The sequence below is a fragment of the Netta rufina genome (genome assembly GCF_964035555.1).
Source record: "Netta rufina genome assembly, chromosome: 2".
Lineage (NCBI taxonomy): Eukaryota > Metazoa > Chordata > Aves > Anseriformes > Anatidae > Netta > Netta rufina.
In genome coordinates, this window is record NC_140124.1 from 124,889,377 (window position 1) to 124,908,636 (window position 19,260).

The 19,260-nt window shown below is 37.3% G+C and overlaps 1 protein-coding gene across 1 annotated transcript; it reads right to left on the reverse strand.

Annotated features, from left to right (window-relative positions):
* Positions 1-1,301: 1,301 nt before the first annotated feature.
* On the reverse strand, positions 1,302-14,510 carry TRAM1 (translocation associated membrane protein 1). The gene is made up of 11 exons (XM_084283202.1): positions 14,178-14,510; positions 11,478-11,541; positions 10,799-10,920; positions 10,481-10,597; positions 9,420-9,478; positions 8,871-8,955; positions 6,383-6,453; positions 6,189-6,293; positions 5,455-5,598; positions 4,834-4,994; positions 1,302-1,573 (listed from the first exon to the last, which is right to left on the reverse strand). Exons 1-11 carry the CDS (start codon positions 14,298-14,300, stop codon positions 1,500-1,502), a joined length of 1,125 nt encoding a protein of 374 aa, XP_084139328.1. The 5' UTR covers positions 14,301-14,510; the 3' UTR covers positions 1,302-1,499.
* Between the last annotated feature and the right edge of the window lie 4,750 nt (positions 14,511-19,260).

Sequence of the window (19,260 nt, forward strand, 5' to 3'; positions counted from 1 at the left end):
AATAACTCTAGATAGCACTATATGATTGAAGAATGGATAGTTACATGTAGTCAAGATTTTGTACTAGAAATGTTTATTCTGTATAGTAAGCAACCAAACTGTATAAGATACAGAATGCAGATTTATTATTTTTTGGGGTATAAACTAAACTATAGTAACAGTTTTAATTAAACTATTTTATTTATCAGGTTGATTGCTTATAATTACTCCTACTCAATCAATAAGCAGTCTAATACTTGGGTTAACTTGAAAGCCTGATTTAGCAACTTCTTAAGACTGAATAAAAATCTTTAACTCGTTCCCAAGTTGAATTACTCCCATTACAAAAGGATACAGAGGAAAAACATTAACTGCATATTAAACTGGAAAATCAACTGGACAAGGCTTCACATTTAATACCATTATGAAAGACAGATAACGGAAAAAATCTTAAATTAAGATTTTTCCAGCTGTAGCAAAGGGCACAATAAACCAGTTTTAAGAAGTTGTAGCTTTTAAATATTCTTTCATAAAAATATATATAGGAGAAATCAAACTATTTCCTAACAGAGGTAAAACAAAGCAAAGCAGTTAGAATAAAGGAATGTTTGTCAAAACTTGATCCATTTATCTAACAAATTCCCTCTTCACAGAGCATTAAATGCCTCCTAGAACAAGCACAACGACACACTGTAAGAACCTCCACCCTCTAAAATCAGAAAGACAAGTTTTCAAAGAAGGTCCAACGCACACCAATTCTCCAAGATATGTACACTTTTAAAAGCACAGACGGGAGTTAACAGTGCTACTCAAATGAACACTTTCAATGACATGCACTTTCCCTTCTAATTTTCAAGTGCTAAAGCTGTATCTCAGAAAGGTTTTTTGTTCCTTTAAGGATATTTCTAACCAACAAGCAATAAGACTCTGCAACATTTCCAATTAGTTCAGTTTTGTTTTAATGATATGGGGCAGTTCTAAGAGCAGACATTGTGTAGCCAATAACTACAAAATAAAAAGGTTTACTGATGTGGTCTTAGAATTCCAATTTGAATTGTGAATTTGAATCAAGGTAATTAACCAAAAAGCTAGAATATCTGCAAATGCACACTAAGTTTTCACTTGATTTTGCAATACTTCTTGAAGAACTTGGAAAAAGTGAAGTTGGTAAACAGTATATATCACCAATATTACAAAAACTGGAAAGAAATAATACATTGCATCAGTGATCCTCATTAAGTGAAGTTATCATCACAGTAAGTGTTTAAAAAAGTGTCAATGTTATTTAAAAAGTGTTGTGACCCCCCCACCCCCCCCAAAGTGTTTGTAGACAGATAAAGATAAACCTTTTTTTCTTAGTCAAAATGGCTTTTAAAAAAAGTTTCACAAAACAATAGCAATAATCAAAAAACATGATTTGTATTTTCTTTAATCTATAACATCTCTAGTGCTGAAGGGCCATCCATGTAAAAAGCAGATTCTTTGGGGACATTAGTCAATTAACTTAATAAAACCCAGTTTTACGAGGATTTATCCTTCCTGCTGCGAGGCGAGTCTGCTCCATTTGAGGTCACTGTTCCATTTATTCCATTTTCTAAAAAATAATAAAAATATAATATGTATTTTTCAAGTAGAATAAGACACTTTATTATTACATTTTAGTAGGCCCTACACAAACAATGTTAACTTCTTTTCTGATGCGTCTTATTTGTTACATCTCAACTTTTATGATGCAATAGTACAATGAAGCTTTTACGAAGTTCAGAATTTAAAGTTTACTATGAAAACTGAAGGTCCAGTTTCCTGACATGACAAATATTGAAATGTTTGCATTATATTACATCTGAACTGAAAATCAAGATTAGCTGTAGTATTTTAGAAGGTATTTTCTTACAAAGAGAAATATTCAACCTGTAGATGAGACGATCCTATGTAGTTTTGGGATCATACAGTATATACAGTTCCCAGGTATAAGTCTCAACCATTTTCCCACCTGTTTTATTAATATTTGATAAAACTGCACTGTTTAACTTACCTTTACAAGCTTTTTTTATATGTAGGAAAACTGTGTATGTGTATATATGTATAAATAAGAGTTTAATTAATCCTATACTTTAAAAAACATAGAAATCATTTATGTTCTGAAGAAAATATTTGAATAGTTAGACTTGAGAGAAGTATGGAAAGACTTCAAGCACAAGACTGGACACCCATGTAAGAACACAATGGAAGAACCTGTTACCAGCAGTAGCTCTCATATTTCAATCCAAATTCTCGACCTAAAAGGTCTTAACAGTTTTAGTACGTGCAGATACCATGTTGTTGAGTATTTCATAGCAAACATTTGCACTAAAACAATGACCCAACATCTACAGATACATCACACACACAACAGAGTAAAACAGAGCAACATGATACCACTGTGAATTAAAGTATCCTCTTTATTTAATGTCACCACGACCCATGGAAGCACAGCTGTTGCCTGACAGTAACCAAATTTACAGAACAGATCTGAAGAGCAGAAGTGCACAGTCAGCTCTACTGCCTGCTGCTTACATCAGGCTCTGATCATTCAGCATCATTCTGATTTCAAGCAATTGCTGTACCTGTCTATACAAATGACTGGTTAAATTCACATTTTCCATATCCAGGTGTGTTGCAGATCACAACACAAAAACAACTGCTGGCTTTCCTTCTTCCCTCCTTCCCTCACTACACCCAATACTCCCATTTATGCAAACAAGCAACTAAACAGAAGTAATGAAAAATAAAACAAAAATCAGAAACATATATAAGAAAGAGACTGGTCACAGGTCTACTTAGTCCTACAGGAACAGTTCAAGTCTGCTTAACTTTATTTGGTTGTAAATGACACCACCCTTGTAAGTTTATGTCTTCAGATTCCTATCAAAAAGTTGGGGTTATTCTTAATTTACAAAGCTTAAAAATGATAAGCTAGACCCAAGCCAGCCAACTGAGATTGCATTTCTTTAAAGAGATAAGTAAAAAGTAAAGTAAAAATAAAGAACAAAAATATTTATTTTGGGGTTCCCCTGGGTATCCCACATACATGATCAGAATTTTTCTGCTGTCACTTCTTGATTTTGGCACAGTCCAAAAGCAAGATACTCTGTGCCCTGTATCCCAAAATCTATCTAGCCAGCCAGATAGAGAAAAAGACTGCTTTAAACACACCTTCATTGACTATATTACTTCTCAAAAACACCAGTTTGCTGCATCCTATTCAAGTGTTCTGAACAAATAACATTACAGGGATCTTCAGATTAGAAGAATCTGAAACACCTTTAAAATCTCAAAGTTCTTTTTTTTTCTTTGCATTTAAAATTAGCTGCAAAAATTCCTCAGTCTTTAAGACAGTTTTAGCTCAATTATGTTGAGAATTAAACCACAAATCAAATTAAATGTTTTTTTTTTTTTCTATTCATTTACCTCTTTCAAGTCTCTACTCAAGTTGAGTGAAAAACAGCAAATTTGCCAAATTACATGAATGAAAGTTTCATTTTCAAGATGTTTAAAAGCTGTATTTTTAACTCGCTGATTAAAATGCTATTTAAGTTTACATTTTATGGATATTTCTATTTAACTTTTTAAATGAGTTCCACAAAAAAAAAAAAAGTAAGACATAACAAACATTAAGCTCAGATTCAGTGTGACAACTACACAGTAAAATAGGCTCACTCAATAAAAAGGGAAAGTCCAACCATGTTCTTCTATTGCTATCATATAAACATTTTCAAAATCTACAAAACCAAACCAAGACCAAACAAAAAAACCAAAAAAAATCACTGTCACCTGAAGTACTTTTATGTTAGCATTGGGCAGTAAAAGGAAAAAAACTACAACAACAATCACCAAGTCGTGCTAATAAAAACGATCAAAAAACCCTCCAGAAATACGCTATTATGCACGTGATTTTAATATAAAGAAAAACTTATACATGTAGGTTGAAAATTTACCTATGATCATAAATCTCAGTATAACTGTTTTTATACACTAAGTTCTACGTATCAAAAAAGTGGAACAGGTTGGCAACAAACGATCATGGGTAAAAGGTTTTTGTGGTGACTCAGTTTCAAAAAAGCGCAGAAACTATTCAAGCTAACATTTAACTAAAGAGAAATTTAACAGCATAACAGAAACATTTATTTATTTACTTAAAGAGAATACATAATTTTCCTTTGAGGAAACTAGGCAGACTATTTGTCTTTCTTGCCCTCTTCATAAGAGGAATTTGACATAATCGAAAGGTCAAACCAAGAGCCATTAATACAAAGGTTTAAAGTAGTAAGCAGCTATTACCTTCCTTTTTTTTTTTTTTTAAAAAAAAGGCATCATATTTTTATTTTTAGTAAAGACGGTCAAGCATAAGCTTATTTGCTGGATCATCAAACCACCTTCCCCTAAAACCTGAGTTTAGTGGCACTAAAAAACTTACTTGAAACTCATTGCAAGAAAAATTTAGAAGTATATGATTAATGAGAACATCTAAAAATGTGTCTGTTCCCTTTTTATAACTGAACAAAACATAAGCATGACACATTTTGCACAAGTAATAAAATTAGATCTTATAAAATCCAATCCTGCATTAACTGAAGAAATAGTAATTCTTTCATTCAGTTAATCAGAAGAGAAAACCAAACCTTTTATTACAGATGACTCACATTCATATTTTCTTAAATAGAAAAGAATTTTCACTAATACTGTTTTATAACTGACTCGTCTCACCTGAGAGCTAAACAGAAAAAGTTTAAGCAACTATATCAAAAAGGGCTCTCTGTTACTTAAAGTTGTTTTTTGAGAAGTCAAAGCAACAAGAAACCTGAAAATACCAACCTCTTTCTTTTCTGGAGGTCTTTCCTTTAGCCGTTACAAACTTCTTTTTCACTGTCTGAGGCTGGGAAGAAGAATGTTCTCTCCATCTCCGAAGCTGGAAATTAATGAACTTCCACATCATAAATGCTTGAGCCATGCAGATGGAGGCCAGCACACTGATTCTAGGGGAAGGAAAAAAAAAAAGACAAAAAACACCAGATATAAAAGTTTATCAATATGTTCATCTTGTTCAAAGTGGAAAGAAAAGTAGAATAGTGCCTCACACAGTTTTTTATATGTCAGAAACAGCTTATTTTACTCAGGTTCCACAAATGCATTAGAGTGATTCTTTCTGGATTACGCATAAGTAAATGTTCTTACATTGGCAATGTAATTTTTATTTGTATTTAATTCATTAGAAGGACAGATGATTGATTATACTTATAGATTTCTCACCTGTAGAGTGTAAATTATTCACTTTATTGTTACTTTACAAGTTTGTCACTGAAGCTACTATTGATCCCATTAGGTGCAAGAAAACACTTAATCATTCAGTACTAGCATGAATACCACACAGTTTATATTGTGTATTTAACACAGGTTTATAGCTCATGCTTAAGAACCATTCCAAGTTTACTGTACCTAACAGCCAGGATGTTAAAGTTTCCAGTACTGAAATTCAGCTGTTGATCTTCTGCTCTTGCCAGTCCAAAGCCAAAAGTGAGGACTGAAAGAATCAAGGTGAGAAGCCTTCCCAAAACAAAAAGAACTGCCCACAGTGAAAATCTACAAAGAAAAATATCACAAACACTATTAGAATTCTCTGTTCACACCACCACAAGGACTAACAATGCAAATATTTATTCTTAACTGTGTGAATTCATCTGAGAACTTGATTAAATTCATTATTTTGTTCTTACCCTAAACTAATGTTGATTTCCAGTACTCAAAGACAAAAAGAAAATCCCAGCCTAGCAATTTTTTCCTATGAGCCAGAACTATGTTCTGAAAATTATTTTCAACTCAACAGAAAGTGTCTGTCATTGCTACTAGAATGTAAGCATGTTCCTCCAAAACTGATTGCATTAGCAACTTATGCTCTTGCCTTCCCTATGAGAGCTGTACATGAAAACGTTTTTTTTTTTTTTTTTTTTTTAAAGTAGTGTGAGACTTGATTTCCATTTATACAGCTACTAACATTTACTTGTATAGGTGAGTAAGTGAAAAAAAAGAACAACGGTGTTTTAAAGACGTGAATACTAAAATGAGTTTGGAGAACTGTGGCTTCTAAGGAAATACTGAATGAATTTCCTTGTAATTTTGGCTTCTGGTTAAGTTAAATGCATGAGGCTCGTGAGACGGAAATGACCACTTACCCTTTCTGGTATCTTTCATCACTGAAGTAGAAAAGACGGGATATGTGGAAAAGAAATTCAACGAAGTAATGCAATACCAGAAGAACAAGTCCAAGATGGGTCAGACTATAAAAGCAAATAGAACAAGCATTCAAACATTTTGTTAGACGTTTAAGACAGTGATTGAAGACTGCAAAACTTTACAACTGACTTACTTTAGGAGATAGGCTCCAGCAATATGAAAGAGATAAAGTCCAATGTATACAATCTGGCGAAAGATATCCTCCTATTAACAAGAAAAGAAGTAATTATATATTATACATGATGTCATACATTATTTTACAATGTTATACGTTACTACAGAATATTTCCTAGTCTTGGAAATTATTTTTGTCTTCCCAGCTACCTTGATGTGGCCTGTTCTGACACTGAATTACTCAGCCTGGATCTTCTAATTACACACATGACTTACCACGTGTTATTGGTAAGTAAGCACTATCTCACATACATTATGTGAGAAGATGCATGAAGATGCTTTTTAGAATGGCAATTTTTTCTTTGATATTACTTATCTGAATTTGTACTAGTTATTACAATACTTCATTAGTATGTGTTATTGTATCTTCAGAAAACTTTCTTCAGTTCTACGTGTTTTTGCTCAGATTCTGTCAGATCACTACAGGAATAAAATGAACCAAAATGAAGAAGTTTACAGGTGTTGACATCTGTTTTAAAAATTTCAAGATTTTAGCCAGCCTCATTCAATCACGTGCTTCATAGAAGCGAAGTAATAAAGAGGAAGAAACATGAAAGAAAACACAAACAAGCAGTGTATGGAAAGCAAAAGGTACCATCTGTGAACAGAAGAATCACTGCAGTGGACTATTATTGTGACCTAGTGTTTCTCTTGAAATGGTATGTAGAGTTGTATGCATTTGTGCTCAAGAAATCCCTATTTTTCTGAAAGATTCCCTAAGCTTCAAGTAAGGGGCTTCAGTTTTGTCTTGTACATATGTAAATTAAAAATACAAAATTAATCTCGTAAGATCTGTGTTATGTTTGCAATACTCCACCTCAAAACCAACAAAAGCTCAGAATGAAATGCTCACTTGTGACAACACCTAACAACACACGTACAGAGGTACAGAGAAAACAGATGAAAACCTTTAAATTATCCGGAAAAAAAAAAAAAAAAAAAAAAAAAGTTGTATCAGGCCAATCAAGAGTAGTCAGTACAAATACTCAGGTTCTCCAAGCACTACTAGTACAAGCCTTTTGCATTCTATTTTCAGAACCAAGGCAACACTTAAATAGCCCATGCTGCCTGCTTAAACAATTGTCAAGAGACTTATGGCCTACTGGAAAAATGCAGGTGGGTCTCCACTACCATACAGACAGCTGAGTTGAGAAGCCTTTTTTCATGCTTTTTATGTTAGTAGATGACTAACCTAAGTAAAAAAAGCCAATTCTTTCAAGAGAAAAAATACGGCAGGGATGCCAAGATAGGTGAGGTTACAGTGTGATGAAAGAAATATCAACTATGAACTTGATAAAATAAATGAACCATTACCCTTAAAATAAATCAACCATTACTCTTAAAACTAAATGATATAGGCTAAAATTCTAAGCAGTGATCCAACAAAACACTACTGTGGAATATACAGCATTTTTGACAGCTTTCTTAAAGTTACATTAAAAGCAAAAACAGAAAAGCAACCAACATTTGGATATTAATTCAAATTGTACAGTTGTAACTAGCACAACAGGGGAGCGTTAGCTGAAGTGTCTGTAAAACATCAATGTTTATACTGCTTGTGAACAGTATGAAAAAAAAGCACCTCATTACTATTTTCCCAAGTCTGCTCTAGGCTCTTAAACAAAGACCTATAGTTATATAACACGTACGTTTCATTTTCTTGAAAAAAAGCAGAACTCTGACAGCAGAGACTCAGTCTAGTCACAGAGCAACAAGAGAAGAGTTTAAAAAGGAAACTGTGCATACAAAATGAGAAAGAACATGCAAAGAGACTACTTAAATTGGTCAAGGTAGGTAAAAGACGTGCTACAAAAACCTGCAGGAAACTCAGTGTTAACAGTTGAATTCTGAGAAACCCAAGACAGAAAACTCTCAGGTGGCAAGGGTGCTGTAAAAATCCACCATCAAAAAACTCAATACAAAACTATCTAAAAATTCTGCTGAGGACAGTGGTATTTACAACAAATCCTGGTGTTTAATGTTGTTTGGATTTACCAAATTATTCGCTGCTTATTTTCATCACCTGTATTGTGATTCGTGAAGCAATTCTGTATTTCAAGGAGATTATTCAGACAATTAATTACAAGAATCTTGAAAAGAGTTTGAAAAAAAAACAACAAAAACCTCTGATTTTTTTTTCCTCAAAGGAAAATTCAAACTCTTATAGTAGATGAAGTAGACCAGTAATTTGTATTTACACAACAGATACACTGTGTGATATAATGTGATTATACTGCATTTAGAAATACAGGATTTAGTTGAGAAGTCATCAGCATTCTCACATAAACATCTGGGCACCCAAAATGCTAGTAAGAAAAAACTTAAGTACACTGATAAGAACACGGTACGAAATGTAGCACATTGCTCTGGAAGTCCAAAAGAAATGCATCATTCCACTGCCAGAGTTGCTTTGTTTGGCATTCTTTCCATTTACACTTTGTACTTACTTTTTTGGTTTTCTGGAAGTACAATTCTGGAAAAGCATGAAACCAGTATGCCAACTGTAAGATGTAGAAAAACTTCATTTGAAACCTGCACAATATAGCAAGAATTGAGGAATATTACTTTTTATTAATGAACTTAAAATGTTTCAGAAACTTCATTGTGAACACATTTAATCAGTCTCTAAAAAAAGAAAAATAGAAAAAAGAAAGAAAACAAAGAAAAATATTTGTTGCCAGCCAACTCAATTCTCAGCAGCATTTCTAAATACCAAATAATAAAAATTATACAAATAAAACTCACAAAACTGTAATTCCTTAAATTACTTGCAAAAACGTAAATTCCTTAAAGCATACAGAAAGATGACTCTATATTCTATAAATTAAAGGAGAATAAAGTTTCTCCACCAATGCAAAAAAAAAAACAAAACATCAGTGAGTTATAAACTACTAGTTTAGATTATTTACTCTACACAAATTGTATGACATACCCTGAGTTTAAAATGCTAACACCCCTCTCCTCCCCCCAACAATCCTTTAAGGAAGAAGCCTTACGGAATCAGAGTGTGTGGGTAGTCCCTCCACAGAGAGGTTGGATCTGATATATAGTTCTCCTAAAACAAACAAACAAAATGAAAACTCTTGAAATTACCCAGTGTTGTTACTTCCTAGTCAGAAATAACGACTGCACATAAATACACGTATTTACTTAATGTGTACACATACAATTATTGAGACACCTACACATAAGTAAAAGATTGATGTATTACCCCCCAAAAATACAAACAACAATAATTAAAAAAAAAAAAAAGAACACACAAAAATGTATTACCTTAAAAGAAAAAAAAAAGGCAACAAAACAAATCAAGTTCCCATTGAAGACGAAAAGAGTCCTTATGAGACAGAAGTCATTTCAGCATCATTACAGCAAGTCTTCCCTTATAAACTGCTGACAAGCTATGAACATAACTAAGGGGTGTAAACTTTATTTAAGACATGTTATGTTACATTTTTTTTTTCCAAAAATTTTAAATTTCTATTATCATTAGACAGTTCCGCACTAAAGAACAGGCTACTACTACCAGGGAAAAATAATTTAGGATCCTACAATAAATCAAATACTTCTCAGTAAGTGTCCAGGCATGTGGGAACAAAAGATGGCTTACCCCTCTTTTTTTTTTTTCTGAGGGAAGAAATGCTCTACAGCTGGGGATAAGCTCATACATGTGCAACTGCTAGGCAAAGGGCATGTCATCTGAAAGCACACGCTCACTTAAGCCTACAGCAACCTGTCCATATACCCACTCCATAGGCTGCCAAAATACTATATATGATGCTTTTTTTAAACATTTATTTTACAATAATGAGACAGCATTATTTTTTTTAAAAGTCATGCTTTCCTTTATTCATTTGACAGTAAATCCAATTAACTGAGACTAAGCAAAAGTGAAGCTCTCCGAATTTTTACTTATACTACCACTACCCCAGAATTCTGAAACCTGTCCCTGCTTTAATATTAAAACCAGCTAAAACCATGAGCTGAAAGCTTATTTATTATTATAAGTAAGTGAACTTGTGTTTGTGTTATGAGATTTCAAACAATGAAACATACTTACAGAGACGAGAATACTTGTGCCCCAAACACAGGAGAAAAGGTAGAATGCACTAAGTTGCCCAGACTCATTGAACTTGCTATGCTTTGTTTTTGAAAAGTGCATTTTCCTGTTAATTTTCTGCAATGAAAATCCATTGTTATTTACATGCTCTAGCACTTAGCATTTAGGTGTTAACTGCATTAGAATGTCTAAAAGTTTCAATGCATTGTCTTACCACTTTAATGCTTTAACGCACAAATTTACTTCTAAGTTAGTCATAAAGTCTAATTAAAAACCTGACAATTATCTTGATGAAAGGAATTAATATTTTGTACTTACATCCAATACGTACTCCTGAATAATAGCATGTATGATTATTGCTACAAGCATGTAAAAGAAAATTGTAGCCAAGTCTTTGATACCATAATGATACAGAGAGATTGTTTCTGAAGATTGTTCTTCTAAAAGACAGAAACAGAGTTAACTGTTAGACAATGATACAGTTTAATTGCTACCAAGTTTGTTTCTTAAAGTAAAACCTTTCAGACAGAAGTAATTTGCCATCAACTGAACAAATACAAGTCAGATTAAACTGCCATCACGAGCTAGGTCACTAGAATCTATTTACAATTCTCTTCATCAAATCACAAACTAAACCTGATTCTGGAAGAATGCAATATAAAAACGAGAACTTAAGTGCACTTAGGAAGCTTACCCAAATGCATTGAAAGCAAAATATAAAGTTATGTTAAACTATCACCTTTCTATTGACTAGCAAAAAAAATATTATAATTTGCAAAATCAGAATTAGAATTAACATGAACTTATCTACTAGCCTGACTGGGTTTTAGTATTAAGGATGAATCCAACAGAAAAGATACATCTTACCTAACATGATTCATTAAAAGTTTTACTTAACCTCTATTCAAAGTTAGTAATTCATCTTACTGTAAATTTAGAAAATACAGCACACTAACAAGAACACTGTCTCGTGAATAAACACCTGCAAGACACATACCTGTGGCAGGAATGGTAACATTATACTGAAGTGTAACAAAAATGACAGCTGCTTTTGCTGTAATCTGAAAAAGAAAAAACAGAAGTGCTGTAAAAATCTCATTAAAATAAGTTATATTAAAGTTATATTAAACTGGAAACTGGTTTTGGTACCCTTCCCCAGGGGTCCCCTCCTAAGAAAATGATCAGCTCACATTATCAAGCCATTTCATTTGACTTTCTAACAATAGAAGAGACTGCATGATCTCTACAGATCTGTTTACAGAAATAATTTCAAAATTTCTGCTTACAAATAGTATTTTCTATCTTAAAGTTATAGCACACATGGCAATTCTTTATCCAGTGCATATTATTCTTTATCCAGTGCATATTATTACATTAACAGCATGTACGATGTCCTGTAATTCCTAGACCACAATGTGTGCAGCAATGGATGAGAATAAACTTCATTTAAAATTACTTTTTAATTTGACAAATTTTGAGGGTTAATATCATATTCCTAAACATGTAAGTTATTTGAAAAATGTGAACAAGGAAGAAAAGGCATAAAGGAAAGAGAACTGTGCTAGCTGCGTGCCAACTCACTACAACTAGCACTTGACCCTGGAGATCCCTTGGCAAAGAAAAATAAAAAGAACAAATACGATTTAGCAGTAGTTATACCACCCCTTTATGAGGGACAGCAAGAAAAATCAGAGTGAATGGAAGAGGAAGGGGAAATATGTTTGTTCTGAAGTCTTCCATGGGCAGGGGTATGGCATCATAAAAACACCAAAAAAAAAACAACAACACACACAGACAAAAAAAACAAACAAACAAAACAAAACAAAACAACAGCAGCAGTTCTTATCTGTCAGTAATTGTGAATTAATGTTTGTGTTTTTGACATCTTTGGTGAATCCCAACCAAGAGCACGAATCAACACAACAGAGCAAGAAATATTACCATGCTTTACAATGTTCATGATCTGATCTGTTTCCCACTGGTATAAAAACGTAGCATCATCCCTGCTTCATCTCAAGGATTAATAAAAAACATCTCTAAGATTCTTGGAAGGATGCCTTGGTATCTGAAGATAATCATTAGATTACTACCAGCAATTACCATCATTTAAAATATATTTTTTTCATCTTTTAAACTAGCACTTTGTAAACAAGCAGTAGATTTTCTGGGAATCCTTTAATACATTGTGGAGCGTTCACTTCGTGTAACTTCAGGGAACCTAACTAGTTTGCCTTTGTTAGCTGCCTAGGGCTTCCTATACATCAAGGGAGCTTCCAGAGGACAATCCAAAACATTAGTCAATTCTCAACTGCCCTTTGAAGGCTCTGTCAACCACTCCAAGTCCTAATTCTGTTAGTCAAATCATTAGAAGTACCTTACCATACCAACACTAACCAAACCAGGTGATTTCCAAGACCTATATCAAAGCATTTCAAAAATTAAAGCAATCTTTTCAAGCCACACCACATCTGTACCGGCAAAGGCATATGGCTCTGCTATGCTGGGGTAGAAAACATCCTCAAGTGAAAACCTCAGCATATCCAACCCACTCAACACTTCCAGAGCTACCATTAACGCAGTAAATACAGTAACCCAAAAGTATACATGAATGGTATTGGGTTAGTCCACGTCTTTAACCTCAGACCCCACAAACCACCAAATAAGGGCTGTCTGCGGTGACTTTTGATAGCAAACCCAAACATAATGGCTTTCTTGGTGTGCCTTGTTTTTTCTTTTCCATATGTTGTTATTTTTACTCAACTCCACTTTAGGGCCGAGCAGCATCAAAGGCCGAATAGAATTACTCTGAAAACCATCCCCATGGCAAAAAAAACCACCCACAACCCTTCAACAAATGTCTTTTGGTGGATCAAGTGAACAGAAACGGACGCGTGGTCCTGTGACAGGCCACCCCTGGCAACACCTGGGCAACCACACAGGCAAATCCCCTTACGGGGTCTCTCGAGAGGAAGGCCTAAAAAAAAGAGTCGGTGTGGATCAGAAGCTAATTTCGAGGGAGTTTATTCATTTATTGATGTATTTATTTATTTATTTTAAACCAAGTTTCGTGGAGGTGGGACCACCGCCTCGCCAGCCCCAGCTCCCCCACAGCCGCCTCTCGCCGCGGGGCCGGCCCCGTCAGGCGGCGCGCGGCCCCGCGGCTCGGTGGGGGGGCGGTAAGCCACGTGTGCGCGCCCCGTACGTACACGTCACCGCTCCTGCGAGATTGGCGGGAGGGGTGCCGCAAGGCCTCACGGGAGCTGTAGTTCCGGCGGGGCCCGTTGGGGCAGCGCACACAAAGAGCGCGATGGGGCCGCAGCGGCAGGGCCTCACCCCCCCCTACCCCCCCTCCCCTCCCCGCTCCCTCCACCCCCTTCTCCCGCTTCCCCCCCCCACCCTCCCTCCCCGGGCCGAGCGCGGCCGCGCACCCCTCCCCCGGCCCAGTGCCACGTCGCCCCGCCGCCACGGAGGGACCGAGCGGAGCCGGGGCACGGCCGAGGCAGGCGGAGGGGGGCGTTCCCGGGGATGGCGCCCGGCCGGGCTCCGGGCTCCGCGCTCCGCACACGGCGGGGGCCGGGGGCGAGGCAGCCCCCCCGGGGGGTGTCCCGGCGGCTCCCGCAGGGCGTGCGCTCGGCGGGCAGACGGCAGCCGCGCTGCCCCGCGCCTCCCCTCCTCGCCTCGCCTCGCCTCGGCTCACCTCGAACATGAGCCCCAGCAGGAAGATCATGGCCATGCAGGACACGATGTCGGCGTGGTTCTGCACGACGAACTCGTGGCTCAGCACCGGCGGGTTCTTGTTGCTCTTCTTGCGGATCGCCATGGCGGGCCGGCAGCCGGGCTCCGCCGCCTCCCCGCTGCCAGCGCAGCTCCTCTCGCCGCGGCCAGGAAGAGGCGGAGGGGGGGGGGGGGGAGGAAGGGGGAAGGAGGAGGAGGAGGAGGAGGCGGCCGCGCGGCGGGGGAATGGCAGCCGCCGCCGCTCCGCTTCACCCCGCCCCGCCCGCCGCGGCCCCGCCGCTGCCCGGCCGCAGGGAGCAGCCGCCGCCAGCGCCCCTGCCGGCCGGCGGGGAGCCTCCACCGAGCGGCCCCGGCGGTGCCCGGAGCCCCCCGAGGGCGGTGGAGGGGGGGGGTGGGGGGCCCGGCCCCGCGCACAAAATGGCGGCGGCGCGCGGCCGCCTGAGCAGGGCCGAGCTCCGCCGCTGCTTCGAGCCCGGCTGCGGTCGCTTCTCGCCTCCCTGGCTCTCGCCGAGCTGTGTTTATCGTCAGGCCTCTCCCCGAGCTGCGGGTGGAGCGGGGGGAAAGCTCGGCTCGCCGGGGTTGTCACCGCTGTAGCTGAGGCACAGCCTGCGGGTGCCGCGAGCAGGCGGCGGGCTCCCGGCGTCCCGTCAGCTTACGGCCCGAGATAACGAGCGTGGTCCGAAAAGTTGTCCGAGCAGAAGGGCAGGAAAGCTAAACGGGAAATAGGGAACGAGGGAAAGACACTAAAAGGGAGGTAAGACGTGGATAAAACAAAAAGCCACCCACTTCCAAACCAGAAAGCTGTTTTGGACCCAATATAGACAAATCTAAGAAAAGTCAGCACAGGTACAGAAAACACAATAACCCTCCCTATAACTAGTATAACAAAATCATACTAGTTTTGTTAAAGCTTCCAGCTGACAGATATTCACAATGGATACGTGGAGATCAACCTCTAGAAAAGGTGTGGCTTATGGCTGAATTTAAGCATTGTCAGAAGGGGTCTTGCTGCCAGCTGCTAACGAATCCTGATGTTACGATGCAGCTATTCAGAACGGTTTTGCCTCATCAAAGCTGAAAGCAGAGCGTGCACCACAGACTGTCTATGTCTATGAACTGGTTTCTTTCAGTGTGGACCAGTGACTTGGAGATCGGGCTGCCTAGTGTAGGACCAGGCATCGCATCTACTTTTTGACATGCCTGAACTCATGAATAAAAACTAACTATAAAAGAGGGAACTGTCCCTGTGATAAATTTTATAATTATTTAGAAATATCGGGTATTAGGAAGAATTTCTTCATGGGATGGTTGGGTAGGCATTGGAATGGGCTCCCAGGCAAGTGGTGGAGTTGCCACCCCTGGAGGTATTTAAGAGATGTGTGAATGTGACACTAAGGGACACGGTTTACTGGTGGACTTTGTAGAGTTAAGTTGATGGTTGGACTTGATGATCTTAAGGGTCTTTTGCAACCTAAATGATTGTTTTATTCCATGATTCTATTTCACTTGAAAGTTAGACTGAAACTTCATTAAAAATGCCCATATAAATAATGTGTGTGTATATATAAATATACACACCCACTTGTCAGTATTATTATGCTTACATTAGAAGTACAATACTCCAACACTGCAACTCTGAAATAATGTTCTAAATGTTTTGAATAGTCCATTTCTAGCAACGTGACTGAGAAGAATTACATAGTTAGCTGAAACATATTGTCTATCATGTTTTGTCATACTCTGTTGGTTTGTTTTCCATTTTACTTCACAGTTCCATGTTTTGTAGACTAAAAAACAGAAATTTACCAGGCTTGCTACAGTAGTCACTGTATTTGAAAGCAATGTGCCAAAATTCAAGCAAGAAAAAGTCTCTTATTAGAGTCTTTTCTTAAAAAATAAATACATACTAGAGTGTTTATTTTTAAAGTAATATTAATTTCCCCAGTAACACTTTAGAAGTGCTGTTCCCTTGTAATTCCTAGAAGTAAAACCTGAGACAAAAATAAGTTTGTTGTCCTAGAAAGGAATAGCTCAAGTGCTTCGTAACACCAGCTATCAGACTCATATCTCTCCAGTCTACTTCCTGTGTTGCTTTTATCAGAACACTAGACCAAATGTTGGGCTGTGTGTAGGCATGAAGAAACAGTAGGACAAAAATGCCTCAGAGCCTCCTGGAAGTATCTTTCTTTGGCATCCATTAACTGTAAGAGAAAAAACAAATAAAACAGAAAAAACAACAACAACAACAACAACAACAAAACAACTACTGAGTGAGTGTGACACTTCAGTGGCAAGGGGGTTGGGGTTTTGGAATTAGTTCTTGGGCCACAATCAATTTCTGTATTTAGCAAAACTGCTTTAATCAGCAGGCAAATAAAGGAAACAAAGTATTGGGGAAAGGGAAGAAAAAGGCAAAGTAATAAAGGGGGAATAGGGAATGAAATGATCAATATGGGCAGAAAGAGGACAAAAGGGTTAAAGTCAATCCCTGAAAACAACAGTAAGACAAGGTATCATAGAATAACCTTTTGCTGCTAATCCCCAAGCTCAGGTTGAGAACTGTAACATCCCTCAATCTATTTTCTGAGAGCTGTTTAGATTGACAATATACAGCTGCAGTATATTTCATGTAGGAAAAAGGAAAACCAAAATAATCCAAAAAACATGCAACAGCAAGAAATAATGATTCTTAACTTGGCACACAGCACTGTTGCTTAGGAGTTTAAATGACACTTGTCAACAAAAGCCAGATTTATGCTCAGGCTCAAGCATTAAATCAAGAATTTTCACAGCCAGAGGTATATTGCAACGAATAAAACTTGGCTGTGAAGATTCTCAAAGGTTCTGTATAAATTTATTAAATTAGGGAGACGGGGATACTGGTTAACTGGAGATGATCTAGAGTATTTAAAAATACAGAATACATACATTCCCCTCCCGTCTGACACTTTGTTTTTAAATATATGAAAGAAAGAAGTCTGAATTGAACAAGCATTTGTATTTCAGTACCAATATGTTTTTATACCTTAGGAATACCTCCATTTCCTGGCCGTACCAGTATTCATAATTCTAAAGCAAGAAGAACATAAACAAGAATGGCTGATATGAAAGTAGATCTTGATTGCACACTGTATAGTTACGGATGTAATGTACCGCAGAAGTGAAGCACATTGAGATGGTATCAACATTGAAATTATTTTTTTTCTTGAATCTATTTCTCTACTCTACTTGAAAATAAATTAGGTCCACAGAACCTAGGGAACAAGATTTAACTAACTGACTGTGGTAGGACATCCTTTTTTCACGCTGTAATCAGCAAATGCTGTGAACATCTGGCTGCAGTCCTGTCACACAGGCATGAAGATCTTCTTGGTTTCAATCCATTTTTGTGTTTATCCTTATATAAATTACTCTACTGAAACAGAAAATAAACCTGTTGCCTCATCTGAATATTTTTCATGCCTTCCTTCTATTGGAGTTCCCTCTTCTGCCATATGATGTTTCTGATGGCACCTTAGGAAAAGTGTGATGATCTAAAATGCTTGAGACTGTTGCCTGTCAGTCCTTAGTCTCCCTCTTGCCAGTGGATTGCCTGTCTATGTTTGCCACGTTTCTTTCCAGATTTCCATATATTGAAAGACTAGGCTTCAAAATGATCACACAACTTAGGAAGGAAATTCCTGACAATCCAAAATCTGTTGCAGGTTGCAAGTCTGTAGAGGATTTGGTAGTAACCACATTACTGTACCAGAAGTAACAGATACAAACAGAAGAATGCCATTCCTATTTGGAAACCTTTCCATCATCAAATATGCTTAAAAATATAACCAAGAATGACATTTTACAATAAACATAAAATTAGTAAGAAATAGAAAACCTGAAAGGGGTATAACTTCTAACGAAATTCTTTTCTAGCTCTTAAAACTAATAAACCTACCTTTTTGTATTCTGTCTCTCAGGAATGTATCTTAAAACTAGCTGCCAGGAAAGCTGGAAAGCAAATTTGTTCTCCTTCAATAGTCTGTCCCTAGCTGTTTATAAAGTTAATGCATTGAACAACATTTGCCCTTCCATCTTGATCAGACAGAATTATTTCTCTTTTTATTTCTTATTATTTCTTCCCTTCTCTTATTTTTATTCTTAACTTTTAGTGCATTCTGGACAGATGAATGTAGTCAAATGCAAGGGATGTAAGTAGGCTAATCCCCATTTTTATACATACATGGCATATAGCTTACATTACTGTTCTATTTTTAAATACACATTCCTTCTGACTTAAAATCTCAGTCAACAAGGAGTCTTAAGACTTTTACAACATGTCATAGCAGTTGCAAGTATCCTTCACTGTATGTATATACATCTTAGTAACTGCAATCCCTGCTTTTAAAATTTCAGACACCATATATGATAATGAATGACAAGTCAAGTCTGGTTAAACTGCAATTTCTGTCATCTTCTGAGAATTTTAGATGTTTGCTGCATCACAGCATGGAACATGTAGTTCTCTGATTTGCATCATATCTCTTTCTTCACTGTCTGCAAACTCCAAAGATGCTTTAACTCAGTTGTTTAGTTGTTTCCGTGTATTTAAAACGAAACACAGTGAACCAGAGGAAAATGGTTCAGCGACATTTAGGCTGCCATTAGACTTTTTTAGCTTGGGAAAGTAATGAGACATCACCACTTCATATCAGGTTCTGGCTATTAGCCTCTGGTTGTAGGTACTCAAGCTTCCCCTCATGACAGAAAACCGTACCATTCCACTTATATTTCTGTGCAAAATGTCATAATTCAGAGCACGTGAATTAGCTTTTTAAAAAAGAAAAGAAATGATAATTACCTTTTCATTCCTTGCAATGAAAAGGGTTAGCAAACATTCATGAAGTACAGAAAAATAATTATTATTAATGGCAAGAAGTCTACATGAAAGCTTCTGAGTAATTATGAAGAGAGAAATAAACCAAAAAGAACTGAGAAAAAACAGTGTTTGTGGGAGGCAGAAGAAAAAACGAAGTGTTTGTACTGGAAGATAGAACATACAGAAG

Coding starts and splice junctions, on each gene's coding strand:
- TRAM1 (XM_084283202.1), bottom strand. CDS start 14,300: ATGGCGATCCGCAAGAAGAGCAACAAGAACCCGCCGGTGCTGAGCCAC. Junction 11,542..14,177: donor TGCTGGGGCTCATGTTCGAG/GTGAGCCGAGGC, acceptor TTTCTTTTTCAG/ATTACAGCAAAAGCAGCTGT. Junction 4,995..5,454: donor TTTAACATCCTGGCTGTTAG/GTACAGTAAACT, acceptor TCCTTCCCCTAG/AATCAGTGTGCTGGCCTCCA.